Source organism: Microtus pennsylvanicus, chromosome 15 (assembly GCF_037038515.1).
Source record: "Microtus pennsylvanicus isolate mMicPen1 chromosome 15, mMicPen1.hap1, whole genome shotgun sequence".
Taxonomy (NCBI): domain Eukaryota; kingdom Metazoa; phylum Chordata; class Mammalia; order Rodentia; family Cricetidae; genus Microtus; species Microtus pennsylvanicus.
The window spans coordinates 11697880-11715069 of NC_134593.1; the positions used below are offsets into that span (position 1 = coordinate 11697880).

At 39.5% G+C, this 17190-nt stretch overlaps 1 protein-coding gene across 6 annotated transcripts in view; it reads left to right on the forward strand.

Annotated features, from left to right (window-relative positions):
* The window catches only part of Txndc16 (thioredoxin domain containing 16), an 86365-nt gene that overhangs the window by 11263 nt on the left and 57912 nt on the right, over positions 1 to 17190 (forward strand). For all 6 annotated transcript variants that reach the window (XM_075950334.1, XM_075950331.1, XM_075950332.1 and 3 more), the window contains exons 7-8: positions 630 to 703; positions 1408 to 1482. In XM_075950334.1, the coding sequence (XP_075806449.1) occupies positions 630 to 703; positions 1408 to 1482 (149 nt within the window). The remainder of the gene's footprint in view (positions 1 to 629; positions 704 to 1407; positions 1483 to 17190) is intronic.

Genomic DNA, 17190 nt, shown 5'->3' on the forward strand with positions numbered 1-17190 from the left:
TCTTATTGAGAGAGAAGCTTCCAGTCTCCTTTTGAGGACTGCCAATGAATTCTCACACAGTGACATCTCCTAATGCCATGTTTACCCTGTGACCATCCTGACCCGCTGTGGAGACTAAAAAAAAATTCTAATATGAGACTTTATTTTTTTCTTAAGAGTGTGGTTCTATTAATAAAAGTAAAGGGGTTGATGGACTTGGATGAGGAAATCATCAGAACTTATTGGACACTCCTGTGCACAGGTGCAGAGTTGCTGTCATAGACCCAGCTTAAGTTCTCTTGCTAAGTACTCACTCTGCCTCCGAACTCTACCCTCAGCCTCTGCTTTTTGGTTTTCTTGTGTGGTTGTTTATCTTATTGTAAGCATTTTTTCCTGTTTTACCTCTTTACCTCTTGATTGCTTTGCAAAATTGAGTTAAATGTAAACTTGTGGAAAATTAAATATCACTTTGAGTTCCTTTCTGTGGTTTCCTCGAGCGCTTGAGTGAGCAGTGAACACATTGAGTCAGGAAAAGTGAGGGGCAGACGTTAGCTGGAGACAGGTGGTAATGTTTCATTCTCCTTGTTTTCTTTACCATGAACCCTGACCCTGTGATGCATACCTTAAACCTTGAATATAATCTCTTACAGGTTAACTGTGTCCAAGAAGAAGCATCAAGGTATTGTGGGAAAGAAGAGGGATTGATGAAAGCGTATTTATTCAGGTAAATTCTCTTTGAGTGTGGCCTACTCATGCAAAGCAGTAGTTTTAGACCACTTAAGAGCACATAGCACATCGCTAGGCTAGAATAACGTGGTCTTCAGAAACGGCTTAGGAAGTTCGGTAGAAAGTCCAAGGAGTAGAGTTACTGCTAGCCTTTCCGAGCTTTAATTTCCTTCTCTACAAAAGCTGCAGAACCTTATGTGAATTTCTACTCAGAATATCGGGCAAGAAGCACAGAGCAGGCTGAGTGTTCTGTGTGGCTCTTCCAGCTCCATATAGGGAACCCTTTCCTCCTGAGGGATCCGTCTACAATTGTCTAGGTATCGGTTCTTCTACTGTTGACTCTGTCGTCTTCTCCTGGAGATGTGAGACAAACTTTTCTCTCTCTCACTGCTTGCTTCCTTCCCAAGCCAATCTGGAAACCTGCATGTGATGGAGATGTTAATAGAAGTCACTTTTGAATTTGGATTGGTTCCTTTACCCGTTTTTTTCCAAGTGTAGGTCCTAAACTTTGCAAAATGAACATGCTTATTTGAGTGTATCCTCAGTAGATATTTGAGAATATTGTGTACCAGCAGTCTGATAGGTGTTTGGGCTACACAGACAAGACACAGGCTCTGATATCAAAGAACTTAATGTTAGCTAGTTAAGCAAATTGGAGTGTCAGGAGGTGCTTCAGTAACATGTTCTTCAAACTTTCCCTAGGGGCAGCATACTGCTCAGAGAATTCCCCACCGACACCTTATTTGATGTGGACGCCATTGTTGCACACGTTCTTTTGTAAGTACTGGGGGGGGGGCACTCCTCTGCTTGCTTATTGGTCATTTCACTTTCAAGAATCACAGTTCTGGGAGCTAGTTTAGAGTTTAACATCTTTATAGGCATAAGTTTCATACAGATCGCTGGTTTATTATCTCAAGGATCTAAAGTTTCTTCAGTGACAGAAAACAGGAATATATGCTTTTTTTTGAAAGGTTTTCTTAACTGGACCTGATGGTCATACAGTTGCTTTTGGTTTGCTAGTACAGTGAGTATTTACTAGATGCCTTAGTCTGTTTGGGCTGCTGTAACAAAATGCGTGGACCAAGTGGCATAGAAAACAGAATTTTATTTTTCACAGTTTTGGAGGCTGCAAGTCCAGTGTCAGATTACTGGCTGATTTGGTGTCAGATGAGGGTCTGTGTTCTCCCTTTGTCCTCTCAGAGCAGAGGAACCTGGATATCTCTAGTTTCTTTTACGTGGCTACTAATATCATCCATAATGGATCTGCTTTCATGATCTAATTTTTCCTCAGAGTTCTGCCTCTGAATCCCCACATATTGGGGGTAGGTGTCAGTGTATGCATCTCAGGACACACACACACACACCTACACACCCCTAAACCTGGACACCCGGGTGTCAGTGTATACATCTCAGGACTCACACACACATACCTACACACATACCTGGGTGTCAGTGTATGCATCTCAGGACACACACATGCATACACACACACTCACACATACACCTGGGTGTCAGTGTATGCATCTTAGGGGTCACAAACACATGGGTGTTAGTGTATGCATCTCAGGACACACACACACATACACACACACCTGGGTGTCAGTGTATGCATCTCAGGACACACACATGCATACACACACACCTGGGTGTCAGTGTATGCATCTCAGGACACACACACACATACACACACACCTGGGTGTCAGTGTATGCATCTCAGGACACACACATGCATACACACACACCTGGGTGTCAGTGTATGCATCTCAGGACACACACACGCATACACACACACCTGGGTGTCAGTGTATGCATCTCAGGACACACACATGCATACACACACACACACACCCCTACACACAAACTTGGGTGTCAGTGTATGCATCTCAGGACACACACATGCATACACACACACTCACACATACACCTGGGTGTCAGTGTATGCATCTCAGGGGACACAAACACACGGGTGTTAGTGTATGCATCTCAGGACACACACACACAGGTGTCAGTGTATGCATCTCAGGACACACACACAGGTGTCAGTGTTTGAATCTCAGGGGACACACAAACACAAAGCCACGGCTTTAGTCCTACTGAGATTGCTTGGTAAATTAAAGACTCATGTGGTCAGAAAAACAGAGAGAGATCCAGTAAAGAGAGTGTCAAAGACAAAGAAAATTTTTAAATGATTTACAGTGTGTTAAAAATATATGCAGGCTAAAAGTTGAAGTTCTTAAAGTAAAAAAAAAGGAAGAGAGTTGTTGGGTGTGGTAGTATACACCTTTAATCAGGTGTTAGTGTATGCACCTCCGGACACACACAGGTGTCAGTGTATGCATCTCAAGGGACACATACACACAGGTGGTTGGTAGCTGCAGATAGATGCTCAGCTTTGCTGCTTCCCTTAGGGTTTCTTTTTTCCTTTTTTCTTTTTGTTTTTTTGAGACAGGGTTTCTCTGTAGCTTTGGTGCCTGTCCTGGAACTAGCTCTTGTAGACGAGGCTGGCCTCGAACTCCCAGAGATCCGCCTGCCTCTACCCCCCGAGTGCTGGGATTAAAGGCATGTGCCACTACCGCCTTTAGGGTTTTAAAAGTACCTTGTTTCTCAATTAATAAAACTGAAAAGCTTCTGTAAAGCAAAGGACACCATCAACAAAGGACACGGTCAACAAGACAAAATGGCAGCCTACAGAATGGGGAAAGATCTTTACCAACCCCACATCAGACAGAGGTCTGATCTCCAAAATATACAAAGAACTCAAGAAATTGGTCATCAAAAGAACAAATAATCCAATAAAAAAAATGGGGTAAAGACCTAAACAGAGAACTCTCAACAGAAGAATCTCAGATGACTGAAAGACACTTAAGGAAATGCTCAGTATAGCCATCAGAGAAATGCAAATCAAAACAACTCTGAGATTCCATCTTACATCTGTAAGAATGACCAAGACCCAAAAATACTGATGACAACTAATGCTGGAGAGGATGTGGGGTAAAGGGAACACTCCTGCATTGCAATCTAAATTTCCCTCAACCAAAGAATAGATAAGGAAAATATGGTACATTTATTTACACAATGGAGTTTTACACAGCAAAAAAAAAAAAAAAAAAGACATCTTTTAATTTGCAGGCAAATGGATGGCGCTAGAAAACATCATATTGAGTGAGGTAACCCAGACCCATAAAGACAAATATATTATGTACTCACTCATAAGTGGCTTTTAGACATAAAGCCCAAAAAAAAAAACAGCCTACAAGTCACAATCCCAGAGAACCTAGACAACAAAGAGGACCCCAAGAGATACATACATGGATCTAATCTACATAGGAAGTAGCTAAAGACAAGGTCTCCTGAGTAAATGGGGATCATGGGAGGGGATAGAAGGGGAGGAGGTCCCATTTATTTATTGTTGCTCTCAGGGTCTGTGCTACTGGAGTTATATTTAGGAAGCAGTCTCCTTTACCCATGCATTGAAGACTACTTCCCACTTTCTCTTCTATCAGGTTCAGTGTGATCGGATTTATACGAAGGTATTTAATCCACTTGGACTTGAGTTTTGTGCATGGCAATAGATACGGATCTATTTTCATTCTTCTACATGTTGACATCCAGTTAAGCCAGCAACATTTGTTAAAGATACTTTCCTTTTTCCATTGTATAAATTTGGCTTCTTTGTCAAAAATCAGATGTTCATAGGTTTGTGGATTAGTATCTGGGTCTTTGATTTGATTCTATTGGTCAATCTCTCTGTTTTTTTGCCAGTACGAAGCTGTTTTCATTACTGTAGCTCTGTAATAGAGTTTGATTTCAGAGATGGTGATGCCTTCATAAGTTCCTTTATTGTTCAGTATTATTTTGGCTATCCTGGGTTTTTTGTTTTTCCATATAAAGTTGATTATTGTTCTTTCAAGGTCTGTTGACAGAGGTTTCTATTTTGCCCAGTCCTGCAGCCATTCAGTCCCAAAGAAACTCACAGAGGTCTACATTAATTATAAACTTTTTGGCCTATTGGCTCAGGCTTTTTATTAACTCTTATTTGTGGCTATTGTGAAAGGTGATGTTTCTCTGATTTCTTTCTCAGCTTCTTTATTATTTGTATATAGGAAGGCTACTGATTTTTTTTGAGTTTATTTTGTATCCCGCCACATTTCTGAAGGTATTTATCAGCTGTAGGAGTTCCCTGGTAGAGTTTTTGGGGTCACTTTTATATACTATTATATCATCTGCAAATAACAAAAGTTTGACTTCTTCCTTTTCAATTTGAATCCCCTTGATTTCCTTTGTTGTCTTATTACTATAGCCAGAACTTCAAGAAGTATGTTGAAGATATGGAGAGAGTGGACAGCCTTGTCTTGTTCCTGATTTTAGTGGAATCACTTTGAGTTTCTCTCCATTTAATTTGATGTTGGCTGTTGGCTTGCTGTATATTTCTTTCTTATATTTAGATATGTTCCTTGTATCCCTGATCTATCCAAGACCTTTTTCATAGGGGGGTGCTGGATTTTGTCAAATGCTCTTTTAGCATCTAATGAGATGAACATATGTTTTTTCTTTCAGTTTATTTATATGATGAATTACATTGGTAGATTTTCATATGTTGAACTAACCCTGTATCTCTAGGATGAAGCTGGCTTCATCATGGTGGATGATTTTTTTGATGTGTTCTTGGATTCGGTTTGCCAGTATTTTGTTGAGTATTTTTGCATCCATGTTCATGAGTGAGATTGGTCTGTAATTCTCTTTCTTGGTTGAGTTTTTGTGTGGTTTTGGTATCAGGGTAATTGCAACCTCATAAAAAGGGTTTAGCAATGTTCCTTCTGTTTCTATTATGTGGAACACTTTGAGGAGTATAGGTATTAGCTCTTCTTGGACTTTCTGGTATGTAGTGAGATGAGGTGAGCAGGCCTGCTTTTCATCCCGCCTGGCTCCCACACGGCTAGCTTTACACCCGAAATAACAACACACAAATTGTATTCTTTTAAACACTGCCTGGCCCGTTAGTTCTAGCCTCTTATCGGCTAATTCTCACATCTTGATTAACCCATTTCCAATAATCTGTGTAGCACCACTAGGTGGTGGCTTACCAGGAAAGATTCTAGCCTACGTCCATCTTGGGCTGGAGCTTCATCACATCTGTCCTGGAGAGGAGAGCTATGGCGTCTGCCTCACTGGTAGAATCTGAGATTTTTTTGGTTGGGAGGTTTTTGATGACAGCTTCTATATTCTTGCAGTTTATAGGTCTATTTAAATTGTTCACCTGGTCTTGATTTAATTTTGGAATATGGTATGTATATAGAAAATTGTCCATTTCTTTTATGTTTTCCAATTTTGTGGAGTACAGGTTTTTGTAGTATGACCTAATGATTCTCTGAATTTCCTCAGTGTCTGTTGTTATGTCCCCCTTTTCATTTCTGATTTTTGTTAGTTTGGATGTTCTCTCTCTGTCTTTTGATTAGTTTGTCTATCTTGCTGATTTTCTCAGAGAACCAGCTCTTTGTCTCATTGGTTCTTTGTATTGTTTCTATTTTGTTGATTTCATCCCTCACTCTAATTATTTCCTCCTGGGTGAGTCTGCTTCTTTTTGTTCTAAAGCTTTCAGGTGTGCTGTTAAATCACTGATGTGAGCCTTCTCCATTTTCTTTTTGTGGGCACTTAGTGCTACGAACTTTCCTCCTAGCACTGCTTTCATAGTGTCCCACAGGTTTGGGTACATTGTGCCTTCATTTTCATTGAATTCTAGGAAGTCTTTAATTTCTTTATTTCTTCCTTGTCCCAGGGATGGTTCAATAGTTAATTGTTCAAATTTCCATGAGTTTGTAGGCTTTCTGCAATTAGTGTTGTTAAATTATAACTTTAAACCATGGTGATCCGTTAAGACACAGGGGGTTACTCCATTTTTTTTTTTTTTTTTAGATTTTTCAAGACAGGGTTTCTCCATAGTTTTTGGTTCCTGTCCTGGAACTAGTTCTTGTAGACCAGGCTGGCCTCGAACTCACAGAGATCCGCCTGCCTCTGCCTCCCAAGTGCTGGGATTAAAGGCATGCGCCACCACCGCCCGGCTCCATTTTTTTTTATATCTGTGGGGGTTTGCTTTGTTCCCGAGTATGTGGTCAGTTTGACTGAAGGTTCCATGAGGTGCTGAGAAGAAGGTATATTCTTTTGTGTTTGGGTGGAATGTTCTATAGATGTCTGTTAAGTCCATTTGATTCATGATATCTGTTAGTTCTCCTATTTCTCTTGTTAAATTTCTGTCTGGTTGACCTGTCCATTGGTGAGAGTGGAGTGTTGAAGTCTCCTGCTATTAGTGTGTGGGGTGTGCGGTGCGATTTAAGTTTTAGTAATGTTTCTTTTACATATGTGTGTGCTCTTGTATTAGGGGCATAGATGCTCAAGATTGAGACTTCATTTGATGGATTGTTCCTGTTATGAATATAAAGTGTCCTTCTCCATCTCTTCTTTATTGATTTTAGTTTGAAATCTATTTTGTTAGATATTAGGATAGCTACACCTGCTTGTTTCTTAGGTCCATGTTATTGGAAAACCTTTTCCCAACCCTTTACTCTGAGGTGATGTCTGTCTTTGAGGTTGAGGTGTGTTGTATACAGCAGAAAGCTGGATCCTGTTTTCGTATCCATTCTTTTAGCCTGTGTCTTTTTTTTAAAGATTTATTTATTAATTATGTATAAAGTGTTCTGTCTGTCTCTATGCTTGCTGACCAGAAGAGGGCACCTGATCTCATTACAGATGGCTGTGAGCCACCATGTGGTTGCTGGGAATTGAACTCAGGATCTCTGGAAGAGCAGTCAGTGCTCTTAACCTCTGAGCCATCTCTCCAGCCCCAGCCTGTGTCTTTTTATAGGTGAATTGAGTCCATTGATATTTAGAGATATTAATGACCAGTGGTTGTTAATTTCTGCTATTTTTTGGTAGTAGTGTTTGTGTGTTTCCCTTTTTTGGATTTTGTTGGTGGGGGTTATCTGTTGCCTGTGTTTTTGTGGGTGCAGTTAGTTTCCTTGGGTTGGGGAAGGAAATCTTTTAGTATTTTCTATAGAGTTAGCATTGTGGATCCACATTGTTTACATCCGGTTTTGTCATGGACTATCTTGTTTTCTCCATCAATGATGACTGGAAGCTTTGCTGGGTATAGTTGTCTGGGCTTACATCCGTGGTCTCTTAGTGTCTGCAGCACATTTGTTAGGACCTTCTGGCTTTCATGGTTTCCATGGAGAAGTTGGGTATAATTCTGATAGGTCTACCTTTATATGTTATTTGACCTTTTTCCTTTGCAGCTCTTAATGTTCTTTCTTTATTCTGTATGTTTTGGTTTTGCATTTTGATTATATGGTGAGGTACCTATTTATTTATTTATTTAGATCCAGTCTATTTGGTGTTCTGTAAGCTTCTTGTACCTTCTTTAGGTTGGGAAAGTTTTCTTCTGTGATTCTGTTGAATATATTTTCTGTGCCTTTGAGCTGGAGTTCTCCTTATTCTACCCCTATTATTCTTAGGTTTGGTCATTTTGTGGTGGCCCAGATTTCCTGGATGTCTTGTGTTAAGAATTTGTTGGATTTAATGTTTCTTTGACCAATGAATCTATTTCTTCTCTAGTATCTTCAACACCCGAGATTCTTTCTTCAATCTTTTGTATTCTTTTGGTTATCCTTGCCTCTGTAGTTCCTGTTCATTTACCCAGATTTTCCATATTCAGAATTCCCTCGGTTTGTGGTTAATTGCCTCTATTTCAGTCTTCAAGTCTTTAACTGATTGCTTCACCTGTTTGATTTTTTTTATTGGGTTTCTTTCAGGGATTTATTAATTTCTTTCAATTTTTTTGTTTGTCTTTTCCTCCATTTCTTTAAGGGAGTTTTTTATTTCCTCTTTAAAGGTCTCCATCATCTTCATAAAGTTACATTTAAAGTCGTTTTCTTCTGCTTTTTCTGGGGTTAGGATGATCAGGTTTTCCTGTTGTGTGACCACTGTGTTCTGGTGTTTCAGAGTTCCACCTAGGTTGCAGGAGGATAGGCAAGTTTGGGGGTAGAGAAGCCAAGGAGGTTGCGGGAGGGGCCCGGGGTTTTGTCCAACTATGGAGGTCCTAGAGAGTGATGTGTCCTGCTGCATGGCTAGTCCCTCACCCTCAGTCCCCTCAGTATTGTAGCAAGCTGTGTTTTCCTGATAACAATCTTCAACATAGAAATAGGGGTGAAGAAAAAGAGAAAGGTGATTGTTTAAGGTATAGGGACACTAAAATTGTCTTTTTTTACAGTAAGAATCCAGGGTTGACACCAGATTTGAGAGTAGGTTCACACTGGACACCTCATGGCCCAAAGTGGTGAATCAGCCGGGTCCTAGCTCAGGAGAGACTGTGGGTGCTGAGGAGCAGGTCATCCAAAGTGCTCTGTCGGAGGAGATCGTTGATGTCCTATTGTGGAGGTGCAGCCCTAGTACCGACTTAGAGAATACAGGTTCCACGTATCGTTTGCTTACTGTGTTCCTGCTACGTGTCAGACGCTTGCTAGACATTGGGGATGATGAGTAGGCTCTGGCTTCTGTTCTCGAGAAACTTGGTATTTTCTCGAGGAGGTAGATGTAGAAGATATGATGTGGTTAGAATAGTACTATAAGTGTGTATGCCGAAGGGAAGGGGAAGTCACGTCAAGGTAGAGGGTAGATGGTTACTAAGTAGGCTTCCTGAAGAAGTAGCGGATGTGATAATCTTTAAGAGTAAATGCCTGGTGAAGAGGGAGGTGGGGAAATGTGTGACAGACATGGAGTTGTTGGAAATAGTGGGGTAGTTAGTTTTGCTGGAGTCAGACGTGTGAAGAAGGCAAATTGTAGCACAGTTTTGATTGTGTCCTGAGGAGGTTCAGGCAGTGTACTTTGACGTTGCCTGGTGTGCTGACAGTCTCAGTCAAGAGTGTTTGGATAGTTTTCTATTTCCGTCCACTTGCATGCAAAATTCAAGAAGTCATTATTTTTTACTGCTGAGTAGTACTCTAATATGTATATATTTCATACTTTCTTCATCCATTCTTCCATTGAAGGGCATCTAGGTTGTTCCCAGGTTCTGGCTATTACAAACAATGCTGCTATGAACATAGTTGAGCATATACTTTTGTTGTATGATAAGGCCTCTCTTGAGTATATTCCCAAGAGTGGTATTGCTGGGTCCAGGGGTAGGTTGATCCCGAATTTCCTGAGAAACCGCCACACTGCTTTCCAAAGTGGTTGCACAAGTTTGCATTCCCATCAGCAATGGATGAGTGTACCCCTTACTCCACAACCTCTCCAGCAAAGGCTATCATTGGTGTTTCTGATTTTAGCCATTCTGACAGGTGTAAGATGGTATCTTAAAGTTGTCTTGATTTGCATTTCCCTGATCGCTAAGGAAGTTGAGCATGACCTTAAGTGTCTTATCCTGAGTGAGGTAAGCCAGACCCAAAAAGAGGAACATGGGATGTACTCACTCATAATTGGTTTCTAGCCATAAATAAAGGACACTGAGCCTATAATTCGTGATCCTAGAGAAGCTAAATAAGAAGGTGAACCCAAAGAAAAACATATCGGCATCCTCCTGGATATTAACCTTCATCAGGCGATGAAAAGAGACAGAGACAGAGACCCACATTGGAGCACTGGACTGAAATCTCAAGGTCCAAATCAGGAGCAGATGGAGAGAGAGCACGAGCAAGGAACTCAGGACCGTGAGGGGTGCACCCACACAATGAGACAATGGGGATGTTCTATCGGAAACTCACCAAGGCCAGCTGGCCTGGGGCTGAAAAAGCCTGGGATAAAACCAGACTTGCTGAACATAGCAGACAATGAGGACTACTGAGAAGTCAAGAACAAAAGCACTGGGTTTTGATCCTACTGCATGTACTGGCTTTGTGGGAGCCTAGGCAGTTTGGATGCTCACCTTACTAGACCTGGATGGAGGTGGGTGGTCCTTGGACTTCCCACAGGGCAGGGAACCCTGATTGCTCTTCGGGCTGACGAGGGAGGGGGACTTGATTGGGGGAGGGGGAGGGAAATGGGAGGCGGTGGCGGGGAGGAGGAAGAAATCTTTAATAAATAAATTAAAAAAGAAAAAAAAAAGAATGTTTGGAACCAAGGCTGCAGTGAAGTGGTGTGCACTCCCAGAAGCACCTGTGTTTTATTTTTAGTTAATTTTTGTTGTTGGCTTTCAGAAGCCTTTTGTTATTGGTGATGTTTTCATGACCCTCACTGTCAGGTCCTTGAGCCGATATCCACAGGTAAGACCTCACTTTAGGCTAGCTGTGCTTAATGTGTACAGCTGGATTCAGGTCCATTCATCCGCTTTTTTCAGCTACTTAATTTTGAGATTGTAATTTAATTACCACATATTTCTCTTCCCTTTCCTCCTGCTATACATTCTATATGATCTCTCTTTTTCATGCTGTTTACTAATTGTTATTGCATGCATGTATGTATTCATATATACACATATATTCCTAAATATAACTGCTGGGTTCATATAATGTTACTCATATGTATGTCTCCTTTTTTGAGGTTCCTTATCTCAGACCTTGGCTGAGGCACTTTCCAAGCACTTCTGCTAAGAAGTTGTTGTCAGTAGTCCTTGGCGAAAGCTGCTTTTTAAAAAACATTTTAGTTTTGGATATTTTGAGTCACTCCTAATACTTTTCTGTTAATCTGCCTCCCTGGACCATCAAAGAGGCAGTGAAGAGCCCCTTGGGAGAATTTTGGTGGACACAATAATTGCTTGTGTCTACACCATTGCACTTGACTGTTGATGGTTACAAAGAATCAAGACCATTGTGGAGTGGGCAGTTTTCTTTATGTCACAGTGGGTGAATAAAAATCTTTCCCCTTTTTCTCTTGTCCCCTTCCTAGTGTGTAAAGATTGAACCCAGGAGTATCCAGCCCTAATTAAATTTCCATCATGACTTTGGAGTTGGGCTTATTGTCCTGATGACTCAACACAAAATCTGATCAGTTTTAGCACATGTAGAAACTGCTGTGTGGCATTGTGTAATCTAGGGAAGTAGAGCAAAAAGGTGGTTTTCTTCTTAATGCTTAGAATGTGAAAATAACGGGGCTTAGCGACAGACAGTTAATTCAGTAACAGTCAGCAGAACTACAAACTTAGTTTAATGTTTGATTTCTTTTTCATCCTGCCCACCTCAAGAAGAGCCATTTACAGTGATGGGCTTCTCCTTTAAGAGTTTCAGGCAGCTGCAAGAACTGCAGCTGTGACAGGGCAGCTGGGCATTGTGGACACAGGTCATCTAGGGGCTATTTAGGGGAAGAAGAAATAAAATCAAGAAGTAGAAATCAGAGAGACCATTCCTTCATTCTCACTTTGAACATAATAGAGACTTGTGGAATGCAGTATTGTGTGGCATTTTCCAATAATGATATTTAAATATTGAATAACTCCACCAAATATCATGGCTATACCTTGTAAATTGCCATGAAAAAGAATATACTTTTTCAGTTTGTCATTCTGTTTTCATGGACTACCCAGTGCTCAGCAAGCACTCATGCTTGTGCGTGTTTACACCATTGCAGTGTTGTGCACAAGAGTTTCCTTGCTCCAAAATTCTATCCCCCTTCATGGCTGATGCTTTTATTGTTCCTGTAACCGTTCCCTTTGCACAATGTCACGTGCAAACCACACAGCGTGTAGCTTTTCTATACTGGCTTCTTTTACTTAAGCATTATATAAATGATTACATGTCTTCATGGTTTGATACTACATTCATTTTTATCATGGAATAGTGTTCTTTGGTGTGCGTGTTCACCTGTTTACACATTTACCTGCTAAGCTTATTAGTTCCTTCCAAGTTTTGGTAATTATGAATAAGTGCTATAAACACTGATGTATAATTTTTGGTGTAGATATGTATTCCTCCCTTTGTTTATAAATACATAAGAGTAAGAAGATTTGTAGTTTGTAATGTTAAATTTGTAAGAAACAGCCAAACTGCTTTCCTCAATGTTGCAATGAAAGAGTTCTAGTTTCTCTGTGTTCTTATTGTGTGTAGTAACATCTCATTGTGAACATCTTTTCAGATGCTGGCTGGTTACCTGTTATTTGGTGTGCTGTCCAGATATTATTTTACCTACTTTTTAAATTGGGTTGCTATATGTTTAGATTGAGGCATTTTATTAGATACATGCTTTGTTAGATACTGTCTTTCAGTTTGTGGCTTTTCCTCTGTTTTCTTAATATTTTTATTTTCAGAGCACAGAAATTTTTTAATAGTGAAGTTGAACCTAGCAATACTTTTAATGGATTATACTTTTGATATTGTATTTTAAAATGAGTTAACAATCGCAGGTCACCAACTTTTGGTTTCTTTTTGGGGACAGGGTGTTATGCAGCCCAGGCTGGTCTCAAAATGACTCTGTAGCCAAGGATGACCTGGAACTTCTAATTCTCTTTCCTCTACCTCTTTGTCAGCTTATCCTGGGACTACAGGCAGTACCACTACATACAGAATGTATAAGGTGTAGAGTTAGTGTGTATTGTGGTTCACACTTTGGTATGTAGATGGCCATTTTTTTTAGCACCTTTTGTTAAAAGATTGCACTTTCTTTATTGAATTGTCTTTGTTCCTTTGTTAGAGAGCCGTAGATTGTGTTTATGTGGGAGAGTTTCTTCTTGTGTTGTTTTTATTTTATATTTAAGAATAGATATATTTTAAAATTATATGTTATAAGCATATTTACAAATTATATATATTATGAAGACATGTAAATATATAATCTTAAATATTTTATGTTTAAGATTAAAATCTGCTTTGATCTGCCATGGTGAGTGGGATGAGGAGTGTATGATGCAGGTGGCTACCTAGATGCCCCACACAACTGAAATAAGGATTTTTGTTCAGTATTTGAGGTGCTGTGGTTTACACAAAACTCTTATATGTATTGAACTCTATTTCTGAGCCGTGTCTCATTGGTTTGTCTGTATGTCAGTATCACTGGTTTAATTTGTAGAGTTTGTAATATATATGAAAGGCTTAGGTCTTTGCAGATTTTGTTTTCAGGATTGCATGCTTATTTTGTTTTTATGTGCCATTCGAAATTATCTTGTGCAGTTTCTCCTCTTTCCTAACTCTAAGTTCTGTTGAAGTTAAATTTATGTTATCTTCAAGACAGTTGACATCTTAGGAATGAATCCTCCCATCCGAGAATATGATGGCTTCCGTTTGTCAAAGTATTTTCTAGTAGTTTTGCTTGTTTTGAAAGACATTTTTCCTTTGGAAGATCAGTTTTAGTTTCATAGCAAAAAGATGAGGAAAGTACAGAGATCTCTCTCACTTGCCCCTTGCCACTATCAGAGCAGCATGTCGTTTGCTAACGGTATGTCAGTCTGTAGTGATGAATTTCTCCATGTTATGTATTCTGTGGGTTTGGACATATATGTAAAGAACTGAATCAAATCATTATAGTATCATACAGCTTTTTCACTGTCCTAATACATTTGTGCCCCACCCCAAGAGATCACTGATCTTTGTGTCTTCATAGTTTTGCTTTGACCCTAAAGAATTTATTTTATTTTTATTCATATTTAATTTTTATTTTGAAAATTTAGATTATACCTGTTAATAAAGTTGTATAGTGTATTAGTGCCAGCAATAAACTATAGTTAGATTGAACGGTGATATTTTTACTGTTTCATGAGTGTTACATAACGCTATCAACACACAAATGGTCTTCATAATCCCATTGCCCATAGTTGGACGGTTTCCCCTCCACTGGCCCATATCTTGTTTTTTTTAAGAATGCTTTTGTTTTCTGTTTGATATATTTATTCATAAGATGTATAAGTATATAGGTATAAAATATGTGTATAATCATATTATTCTTCTAGCATCTTATTAGGATCTGATATATTCATAAGAGATATATGTACAGTCATGTGTATGAAATATATGTATGGTCATATTATTCTTCTAGCATTTTATTAAGCAGAAAATAGGCAACCCAAAATTTACTGACATTTTTAAGTTTACAAATTTTTTTTAAGTTAAAAATAGGTTTTTCCATGCAATTTATTCTGATCAGTTTCTCCTCCCTCATCTCCTCCCATATCAACTACAGACTTCTTTCTCTCTTTCTTTGGAAAACAAACAAGTAAAGACCAAATAAGAATAGAACAAAACAAACACACAAGAAGGGGAAAAAAACCAAGACAAAACAAAGAAAAAGCTTGAGAGACACAAGCACAGACAGAAAACCCTTAAAAACACAAAATCAGAGCCATAATACACAAACAAAGGATCAGTATGGTAGTTTGAATAAGAATGGCCTCCATAGGCTTATGTACTGAATACTTAGTCACCAGGGATTAGAAGGTGTGGCCTTGTTGGAGGGAGTGTGTCACTTTCAAAAGCCCACACCAGGCCAGTCTTTTTCTCTGCCTGTGGATCAGGACGCAGCTCTCAGTTATTACTAGGGCACCTGCCTGCAGGCCACCATGCTCCCCACCGTGATGATAATGGACTAGCCCTCTGAAACTGTAAGCAAGACCCAATTAAATACTTTCCTCATAAGAGTTGCCTTGATCATGGTGTCTCTTTACAGCAATAGAACACTAAGGCAACCAGTAAGGTTAAAAGTAAAAGTGCCCAGACAAAGCGTTTTGAGACAAAATATCTCCCGGAATACCATTGAGTTCTTTTTGAGTTGGCCGCCATCTGCTGGCCATGGGCCTGCCTTTAAGTGTGGTTTGTAACCCAGTGAGAGATTGTTGGAGGAAACTTAGTTTTTCCATTGTAAGCAGTTGTCAGTTGGAGATAGTGTCTTGGTTAGGCATGGTAGCTTGTGTCCACTTCTCTCAGTAGAGAGACCCATTTGACTTGAACCTGTGCAGATCCTCTTCATCCTGCCACTGTCTCTGTGAGTTCTTATATGTGTCAGTCCTATTGTGTTCCCTGGCTGTCCTCCATCCCCACTGGCTTTTTCCACCTTCTCTTCCCCAGAGTTCCCTCAGCCCTGAGGGGAGGGATTTGCTTCAAGACTTCCTATTTAGGACTGGGTGTTCCAAGGTCTTAATCTCTGTGCATTGTACAGTTGTGGGTCCCTGTATTTGTTCCCATCTATTGCAGATGGACGCTTCTCTGATGATAGCTGGACAAGATACTGATGTGTGGGTATAGCAGGATGTAGTTTGGAGTTATTTTAGAAGAAAAATATATGGTTTCCCTCTAGGTTCACACCTATCAGGTACCACCTGACCAGTGTCAGGCATGGGTTTCATCTCTCGGAGTGGACCTTAAATCCAACCAGATAGTGATGGTTACTCCACCTTCTGAGCCACTGCTGTTCTAGCGTACACGTAGTACAGGCCACCAATGTAGATAGGAGGTTTATAGCTGGGTTGGTGTTTACCTTTCTCCTCTGGTAGTGTGCAAAGCTAAATTACACTAATTTCAGCCAACTTGTTAGTTATTTTTGGTCAAGATGTTCTACTTATATTTGTAACTAAATATGGCAAATAATTGTAGATAATACTTAGGTTGTTTTCAAAACATTTGTTCATGAGCTTGCTTTGGGAAATATTTGTGTTTACTTGCTTTAAAAATGCGTAAGCCATGCTGTTACTTTTTTTCTCAAAGCTTTTGAATTTGCTATGTAGAATGTTTTTGATTGAGAACAGTGATCCACAGTTTTTCTTTAACTCTGCTCCTTTTGTCAGTAGACTATCAAAAGTGTTGATAAATGACTTATTTTTTTAAAAAATATAAAAAATGCAATTAGAAAAGAATGAAGTTATAAAATCTGAGAATAAAATAAGTTTAGGGTAAAGTTCATATTAATTATTTATAAATTAGATACTTATGGGGTACTATAGCCAATTATGTAGACTTTTTAAATGATACTTAAAATGTCATTAAAAATTACTTTAAAATGTACCAAGTTGACACTGGAATTTTTATTGGATATTTAGAATAAATGGTTGCTTGTCTTGGACATGAATTTGTCACTGCGCTGTTAATAGGTATTGATGTCAGATCTTCAGACTGTGACCTGAACTCTGCTAGGTGGTCAGTACATAGTGGGTTGGTGGTTGATGAATTTGGAAAGCTCACACTCTTACTGACTATAGAAGGAACAGAAATCTTTCTTTATGTGCCTGTAATTGTTTTCTAAGGGGTAAGCTGGTAGGAGGCTGTACAGTACTCGAGAATGAATGGGCACATGTCTACTTTAGTTTGTGTTTCTCAGGTAGCTTCCTGCTTTCAACCTGTCTCTTTGCGTGAGTCTGGTGGTCACAGCCTCGTGGTTTAGGTCCTAGTGATTTCTTGGGAGTGTTGTGCTGTGCTGTCTCTACACCATCACATGGAAAACTAAAAAAGAAGTAGTTTGAGCCAGCCTGGACTACACATGTAGTAAAGGCCAAGCTATCTTGGGCTACCTATTAAATCATATCTCAAAATCAAAACAAAATGAAGCATGAATAAAGAAACTCCACACACATAAAATTAATCA